This window comes from Buteo buteo, chromosome 3 (assembly GCF_964188355.1).
Source record: "Buteo buteo chromosome 3, bButBut1.hap1.1, whole genome shotgun sequence".
Lineage (NCBI taxonomy): Eukaryota > Metazoa > Chordata > Aves > Accipitriformes > Accipitridae > Buteo > Buteo buteo.
The window spans coordinates 36,242,835-36,251,963 of NC_134173.1; the positions used below are offsets into that span (position 1 = coordinate 36,242,835).

At 40.4% G+C, this 9,129-nt stretch overlaps 1 protein-coding gene across 2 annotated transcripts in view; it reads left to right on the forward strand.

Moving 5' to 3' along the window:
• The window catches only part of TGS1 (trimethylguanosine synthase 1), a 31,099-nt gene extending 22,427 nt beyond the window's left edge, over window positions 1-8,672 (forward strand). For both annotated transcript variants that reach the window (XM_075023305.1, XM_075023306.1), the window contains exon 13: window positions 5,887-8,672. In XM_075023305.1, the coding sequence (XP_074879406.1) occupies window positions 5,887-6,000 (114 nt within the window). In that variant the 3' untranslated portion in view covers window positions 6,001-8,672. The remainder of the gene's footprint in view (window positions 1-5,886) is intronic.
• Window positions 8,673-9,129: the final 457 nt, after the last annotated feature.

Here is a 9,129-nt window from a genome sequence, read left to right on the forward strand (position 1 = left end):
CTTCACAATCCAATGTTAATATAGTTCCAGTTTCAAAAACAGGACCTATTTTATTTATTGAAAATAATACCTTTTCTTCCTGTTAGCGTTGCTATTAAACTGCTGCAAAATGTCCCCTTTTTCAGCCAGCTAATTTTGACCCTTATAAATAATAGTGTAGTTTTATTCACTGTAACAGAGGGAGAGGAGCAATGCTGCTTTTTGAGTAATATATGTCAAATAATAATATTCTTCTTTCTTTTAACCATTTTTGAGTAGTATTTCTTCATCAAACCATATATGAAATTTTACACTTCATAAAGTATTAGAGTAAATTCCTAATAAAATTTATGGTTAAGAGAACTGTTAATTGTTGATTGCTGTCTATGTCAACCATAATTCTGTAAATTTGACAGACCAAACAAGATACTCATGTTTAAAATTATGAGCAGAAAGGCATGATAGGCAAAATATTGTCAGGTTGATGGGTTTTTTTTAGATGGCTGCAGATTACTTCCTGCTCGGTGTCTGCAGGAGGAGTTTTTCCATGTCCTTAAAACTTCAGAGAGCACCTCAAGGGTTTTAACTTCAGCCTGTGCGAGGGAACATTCAGTTCTGTCTTTTGACTTTCAGTCAAGACTCTCTTTTTTCAAACATTAGTCAAGACTGTAGCACTGCAGCCTACGTTCTCCATCAACGCATCACTCTGATGGATGAAAGTTTTCAAATATGTCTGTATTCTTTGAACCTTGCTGAGAGGGGGAGCTGATCCAGCTTTTGAGGAGCATGGGTCCACTGGAGGAGCACAGGACAGCGGGTGTACTACCTGAGGATGCAACAGCAGCGGCATTGGGAGGATGTGCTGCATGAAAGCAGCTGGGTGGTGGGAAGTGATAAATGCTGTGGACTAGCAAGGTGTTCACAGGCATATGCTCTTCTATCTATATTATTTATGGTATTCTCCCCTGTGATTCCTACTGGTTGACTGGAACTATATAAACTGAGATTGTAAGGCAAATTGGCAGCCTCTCTCCACTTAATCTAGCTAGTGATTTATTTGTTACCAGCTAGTTGTAGTTCCATCCGTCATGAGCTGACCTACCGGCAGCGTGCTTGGTGTTGTATAGGTTTGTAACACAGTCCCCACTAGGAAGATCTTAAGGGCTGCTTTTATTCACTCAAGATACTATGTTTTTAAAAACTGAAGCAGGCTGAGAGGCAGGGAAAGTTTTACGTTAGTCTTTATGCACTGTTGATAATTTTGGTTTGTTTGGTTGGGTTTTTTTCTACCCAGTCACTTTTCAGACCTCTTCCTGTTTCTGCATTGAAAACTTTGTGTGCATCTTTACTGTTTGAAGATTTGATGACTGGTGTAAAACTTTATAAATTGGATAGATTCCTGGGTTTGGGGTTTTGGGGGTTTTGGAGGCGAGTGTTTGGGGTTTTGTTGTTTGTGATAGCTATGCCTAATTTAGAGAAACTTCATTGTTGTTGGAACTTTTGCTGTCCTAAAAGTTGGTGTCTCAGACCTGGCTTATATTCCAAATGCTGCCGGAAGATACAAATTACCTTTTGGTCCTTGTCTAGTGTGTAGAGTGATTCCCTGAGCCCAGAATTAAGCAAAGTGCTCTTGACCCTGATAGTCATAGAAAGAATATGCATCATGCAGGTACATTTCTTTTTTTCTTGCCTTTGTTCCCACCTTGTCATCCACTTTGAGAGAATCTAGAGTTAGGCACCGAAGCCTTGTACTGTCTCCAAGTCTAGTGCCTGGATGGGAAGATGTTTGCTGTGTTTCTGGTTTTAAAAGTCCAGTTGTTACAAATGACTGGTCAATGAAGGGAGTCTAAAGATGGGTAAAACTCATTTATTTATTTATTTATTTTTATTCTATCTGGTGGCATTCAGAGAACAGAAAATCATACCAGAGAGATCAGTTTAATAAAAGAATATATGGTAACCTCTGTGAATTAAGAAATTTGATGGGAGGCTGGCTAATAAAGCTACAGCTGGCCCCCTTCATTTAGCTGTGATTTTAGACTGGAGACCTAGCCAAATGGGACCTGCCAAGCAACATCATGTTTATTTAGGAGTGAATATAACAATGAGCAAAGCAGGGAGTGAGAGGCCAGGAGATGAACTCGAATCAAGATTAATTTGATTGTATTTTTAAGACGCTTGGGTACTAGGGGAGTTGGCAGATAAAGGTCTATGGGTTGATGTGTTTTGCAGGCTGATCATTCTAAGTGAAGGTAATTGTGTACACTTCAGCTGTGACTATCATGTTAGTAATGGCAACTTTTAAGCAGCGCACTTTAAACTCACATCTGTTCTCTGTCCTTGATAAAAGATAAAGTCAGAAGATACCCCCAGCATACACCAAGCCAGCATGGCACTTCTGGACTTCAGACTTCCTAAAGCTTGTAGCATTTGAATACTGAGTTGTAGTTTGCCCACCTCAAGTTTAAAACAAAAAAAAAACCAAACCCTCTAGTCTGTCAAAGGGTGGCAGCACCACCGTGGCAGTGGCATAATTCACCTGCAGACATGTACATTTTGAAAAATGCTGCCTGACAGCATTTTGTTTTATTATGTTCAGTGTAAAGAATACCATTGCCTTTTTTTTTCTAGTGGGTTGGAATTTTTTTTTTTTCCCCTAGCCTATAGGGTGGTTGGGGGTGTCCTCTTTTTACTAGTGTTCTATAAAATGAAATTAATCACAGTGTCCTTGTGTGACTGCCTATTAAGCCAAAAAGCTTATATTTCTCATACCCTAGAAAAGTTTCTTGGAGGAGGGAAAAAATGACGATAGAGCTTTTTACCCCCAGTGACTGTAGTTGGTGGCTGGAACAGATAGGAAGTTACTTTACTAAAGGAATTCCAGTCTTATTAAAAACAACCCTGCAAGGCCAGCAGGAAAACCTTCGAGTGCAAAAGTACACCTGAACAGTATAAAGCAAGTTTGCACCTTAAGCAGCTTGTGCCCTTGATGTAATCTTCCATGTTTGTTTCCCTTTTCATATTTCTTTTCTTATGTCTCCTATTTTAAACTTGAGACCAAACCTGCTGGCTACTATTTTAATGCTCCGTGGCTGTGCCTGTAGCTGTGGCCTTTTTCCATCAGCAGTCGCTGAACGGAAGGATGAAGCATCCAGGTGAGAGGGATGCAGGGAGGCGTTAACTGAAGCTTCATCCTTTGCCTCTGCCCAGGGAGGCGTGTGGCATGTGCAGAATTACTCAGCGCAGCAAAGGAGGCAATATCTGCCCCCCCGAGTACGTGGGTTTGGGCTAAAGAACAAACCAGGATGAGGAGAGTTGCCAGCAGGGAATCGTTGTATTTGCACAGGAAAATGCAAAATTAATTTTGGACTAGTCCAATTTTTAAAAGAAATTAAGAAGCCTTTCTGTACTCACCGTTGTAGTTCACTGCAAAAACAGGAGATGCATGTTGGTATTTCTAAAAATAGGTGAGCACCTTTGTTTTTCTCAAAGCATGATTCCTCAGTCTGCTGTTATTTTTAGAGGGCATCCTTCTGCCAAGCTGGCACCTTTCTGAAGCTTGGTGGGTGGCAGCTTTCCCTCGTTACGCTGTCAGGGTTGAATGAGCCCTTCCGAAGAAAACTTGGCAACTCCTATGTAATTAAATTTGCAACCTCCAGCAATTCACAAATAAGCATCATCACAGAGGATTTGTGTTTCTCTCCCCTGAATATCAGGGTGGATTGAGGAGCGTGCGGTGCCGGATCTGTCCCTGCGGAGCTTACGCCCATGTGCTTATTTGGATTTTTGTCACCTTTGGGTTTATCAAATACTGTCAGCAGTCATTTGAAATTAGTCTTAGTTACCCTGCATTTAACACTTAGAGACTAGACACACAGCGTGTGTGACTTCTCGGGTGGACACCACCCCTCAGCGGAGAAGCAGCATTTGCCTGTGTTGCCAATGAAGCATTTTGCTTTACTTGGTCTTCTAAGAGAAAGATTTAGTAAACACTTGTGTATATTATCAATGCATTAGTCATACTTAGATATGCTAGTGACACAAATTGTGCCTTGAAAGTGGGAGTACGTAACCTCGAGACAATAATTTCAGTATTCTTGTATTAAGTTGAGTAATCTAATTAATATTTTAGAATACTTAAACAACATTAGCTATAAAGTGCAAAGCCTCTAATGCTTTTTGGAAGGGACATTCCAGCTTTTCTTTGTAATAAATTAGAAGTACAAACTTAACATCTTCCTAGAAAAAAAATGTGGATCGCTTCACAATGTTAACTGCTTTTAGGATTTCAAGTAAGAAAAGATAAGTTGTGAAATTAACATTCCTGATCACTTGCCAATTTCAGATTCTTGTGCTATTTATAAGTCAGCCAGCTTCTGCTTTTTTACTTGTGGCAGGTTCCTCTGACAAGAACGTGGAGATTTTTTTCCTATTACCATTAAATTGAAAGATGAAGAAACTGCTTGCGCTTTTGTTTTTGTCTGCAGAAACAAAAAAAATTAAAAGGGGGGGGGAACCACCAGAATAAGTTTGGTAATTTTCTGGCCAAGTCAATAAAGTTTCAAAGTATAATTTAGATTAATCTGTTATTTCCTCTTGATAGTGGGCTGGTTTTTTTACTTACAGTAAAAAAGAGGAAGTTCAGCATGTTTATATTTAAACCTGTGCTACAGGGTCAAGTCTCAAAGGAGTCTAGAAGTGTTAATAATGCAACCTGAACTTTAAGTTTCAGCTGCTAACATCACAGACTTCTTGGTCTAAAGATCAGTTAAAATCTGCTGCAGGCTTGTAGACCTTGATTACTTTATATCTGCCTGGGAAGTTTCCCTGCATAGGGAACTATAGAAATAGTTTCCCTGCAGCAGGCAGGGAAAACAGCAGCAACAGGGCAGAACTGGCTGTGGAGCAGGGACCCCCCACCGCAGCACAGGTCCTCAGGGCCCACGATGGGGGGGAAGCAGTCAGCGCCCAGGTTTGGTGTTCTTCTCTTCCTTCTGTCTGTGCAGTCTGTCCTGGTGAGAAATCATTAGCCTGTATGGCTGTTGTCTTACTAGCATCATGAGTAGGAACAGGAGAGGAGAGAGTATTGCGTGCTGCAGTCCAAAATGCAGAGTCCACTGCAAAATGTTGTCTGTCTGTAATCATTAAGCATTAAAGGTGTGCACCAGCCTCAGTCAACAGAGCGTGAACGGTGAAATTCTCACTCCAGTGATCGTAAACAGGAGAGCCGGACCAGCGCTGCCTGACGGGCTCTCCCTGCCTGCAGTTACTCAGCTGCCCGCAGCCTTACCCCCAGCGCTGCCTGAGACTCCAGTGCACACAACGGCATTTTTTTTTGGTTGCAATAACAACAACAAAATAACTAATTTTTGTGAGCTTCTCTGCCTGTTTGAGGTTTTGGGCTTGGTTTTGTTCCGGTTTTTCCCCGCTCCGCCTACCCCCCCTTCAGTGCAACCTTTATGCTTCCTAATTCCAGGATTGGGTTTTAGTCTTCCCCCAAAACTTGGGATTTTGACACCTTCAAAACGCAGTTTTTTCAAAACAGCTTGCGTTTTGCCACAACTGGGTGTCTCAGATGCCAAGTACCCTGCAAACCAGAGTCTAGCGTCTCTTGCCTCAGCACAGCATGGGAGACGATGACTATTTATCTCTAGTTCTGAAGTCCTCTTATTTTCATGGCTTGGGGCGAGGGGAATTTTTCAGTCACAAGAAAGCCACAAACCACTTCTGTGAGTAAAAGGAGACACTGAAAGAGGAGCAGAGGCATTAGGTGACAAGGAATATTGTCACCGGTGTTAACAGAGCCAAAGATGTGGTTTACTAGATATTTCATGTGAATAAAAGCATTGGGGTCTTGCCTCTTTTCCTGTGCATTGATTGATTTGCTTTTTGTTCTTTGTTTTTCAGGTGGCTTCCTTAGCAGGGCCAGGAGGAAAAGTTGAAATAGAACAAAATTTTCTCAATAACAAACTGAAGACAATAACAGCTTATTTTGGTGATCTAATAAGGAATGACATCTGAACTCTGTGTGGATTCTTCCAAACCCAACCTCCCTGACTGCTGCTTTGCTTAAGCTTTTGTACAGCTGGCTGGTCAAAAATGACTTAAAGCCATTTTCCGCTTTAATTTCTGTTTACAGAAATTTTTTTTGTTTATTGCTACTGTCAATAAATGTTTTATAATAATTTTGATAAAATTGTAAATGTAGAGAGGCTGTGAATGTAGGAAAAAAAGTTCTTTATAAAATGCAGTCTCGCAAGGTTCAAGTCCAACCTGTTGAAAGGGAGTTCAGGATTTCTTTGCAACTCTCACATGTGCTACTTCTGTACGTGCTCCAGTTTTGAGCATTCAGAGGGTCAAAAAGAATAGCCTGAAAGGAATCGTGTGTCAAGAACTGCTGTCTGTGCTTGAGAAACAAAAGCATCTGAACATCAGGTGGAACGAGAAGGTCAGGTACACCACCAGAGGTTAACTGCAGTTCACCTCTCTGGCTCGGTGCTCACTGGGAAACCTTTTCACTTTTTCTTGGTAGGATGAAGGTCCACACGTTTCTTACAGGGAGTACTCTGGCTTGTTGCAGCACAGGGAGAGAGCAGGGCACGTTTGTGGCTGGCAGCAGGGCTCTACACCCTGGGTTTTGTTACTTATTTTATTTTTTTCCTCCTTGCTAGCCTCTTTGTAACAAAAATATTTTGAAGAAACCTTCTGACTGGAGGTTTGTCTCGGTAACCGGAGGAGTATGTGTCCCCCCTCTTTTGAGGCCTTTTGGATCCTTGCACAAGCTTTGGGGAGGGCAGAGGGACCCCAGCTCTCCCTGGTGAGGGCTCTCTGCTCCCACTCGGGGTTTAGGGGGAAAGAGTGGCTTTTGGTACTTCTTTCTCCAAGCAGAAATGGAGGCAGGTGAGAGGGGTATGGATATGGCGCTCTCACTGAAATGCGCCTACAGTAAGTACCCAAGATCAATTTTGAGTCTGTTTTCAAGGTAAGGGTGTAGGAATGTAGTTTCTAAGACAGTAAATTAGTGCTGCTTTTCCTCTGCTTGGAGTGCAGCAGGATGCTGAAGGCAGCAGAGATTAAGCACTAAACCATGCATTAGTGCTGACAGACAAAACTCTATAGAATAACTGTGTAGAATAACCAAATAAGAGGATTTTTTTTTTGCCCCCATAAGGAATGCAATCCAACTCTTCAAATCAGTTAGGAGACCAAAGTGTTTGTGTGTGTATGGGATGTTAAAAAACACATACAGTCTGACTCGGTGCAAGTTCGTAGTGCAGTAAAATAGCACTTGGGAAATTATTTCTTTCTAGCTTTACAGTCCATCCAGTACCAGATGAGTGCTGAACTGTTAATGACTGTTACATCCACGCTTCATGTAAGGTATTTTAGATTACTTTGATGATAGTTTGACTGATTTGCATCACTGCATTTTGCCACTGTATTACAGCAAGAAGTGCTGTGATAGTGCCAGCCTCTGTGTCAATATTTAAAGGGAATTGTAAAGGAAAGAAATTATCTGCTCTTCAATATTCCTTAAAAGTTTGCTACTAGGAGGCAGGGGAGGTTGGCAAGAGTGCTAGTATTACAGGAGGTCCAAACCTATTGTAGCAATAGCACGTGTATGTAATGATGCTGTTAAATTGTCACTACAAGCTACAAAAAAAATCCAAGAGTCATGAGGCCAAATGAAGAATAATTTATACTGTGTATATCACAGTATTCTGTACAGTAAAATTTTACTATATTTGGCTTATTGTTGCTTACAGAAGTACTGCTGTCTTACTCTTTAGTCCTCTTTTCCTCCCTAAAGTTAAAGAGTAGCTTTAGAAGCATTTTGAGATCTTGCTGATGCTGTTCCTGTAAAAGGAAGCTCTATGGGGGAAATACCAGTGAATTTACTTTTACCTTCAGGAAAGTAGTCGGATTTTGTTCAGTGTCCAAGCAGGCAAGATGTGGAAGCTGAAATATGACATAAAAGTTACAATATTTACCATTTTAATGTTTACTTCCAATATAATGAAGTTACTGGTAAAAAGAAACATTTTATCAAAGGTCTCTGCTGAGCTTTGAAAGCACATGAAGCACCAAAAGTGGAAAAATATTCTTGTTCGTGGCTGTTGCTCTCTGTAACCAACAAGTACAAAAGGTCTTTTTTTATTTTTATTTTTTTAAATACAACTTGAAGTCAGAATACACTCTGTTGGGTTGTGATAAATGTTTGCCCTCAGCTTTCCACTCAGACAGAACAGGTGAGGTTCCCCAGGACTGTGAATCAGTCAATCTGTTAAGCCTAAAATACATTTACAAGTATTTTTACTTCATTGTTAGTAATATCAACCAACAAACACTTCATGGGGGACAGCTTCATTCATGATGTGAGTTTCTGTAAAATGTACTCTGCTTTATGTTGTAGAAAAAAAGTTAACATGGTCTGAGACATAGTTAAATTTCTGGACATCTCATGCCCAGAGTTTTAATACCCTTTGGGGATTCGAGTAGTATTTTGCATATGCTATATTAGGCTACAAAGAAGTTATGTTGCTACTGTAAAGTAAATACTCATAGAGGTTTGGTCTTTTACCAATTTTAAGCCACAAAATAAGCTGTAGGAGAAAATGCAGATTTTTTTTTTTTTTTGGAGGTTAACTAATATTTGGACTAAATGCAATAAATACATACTGTTTTACACTTTCCACTATGCTCTTGCACTCCTAATCTTTTAGGTTTATCTTAATTAAATCCAATATTAAACCAAGCCCATCAATTTCTTTTTCTGGTGCATGGTATGAAGAGAAGCAATGGAACATACAGTTAAAACAAGTGTGTTACAAAGCTGAAGCCTAATTGCGGATTCAAGGGGACCAGAGCAGAGCATCAGCAAGGCTGAGCAACCGTCTGTTCATGGTAGGACAGTTACTGTTGTGCCCTTCTCTGAAGGAGGGCCCGTTAGTGTTATGGTAAAAAATCACTGTTCCATGAAGTTTTAATGTACGGTTTTAGAAAATCTTCCCCAAGTGTAGTCGTTCTGAAATAACATCTGGGTCTATATGTGCAACTCAGGGGTTACATAAACAAATCAATGTTACACCACAGTGACCGTGGTAACATTTAGAAGAGGGAAACCCCATAAATAGCAGAAGAAAAAAATTA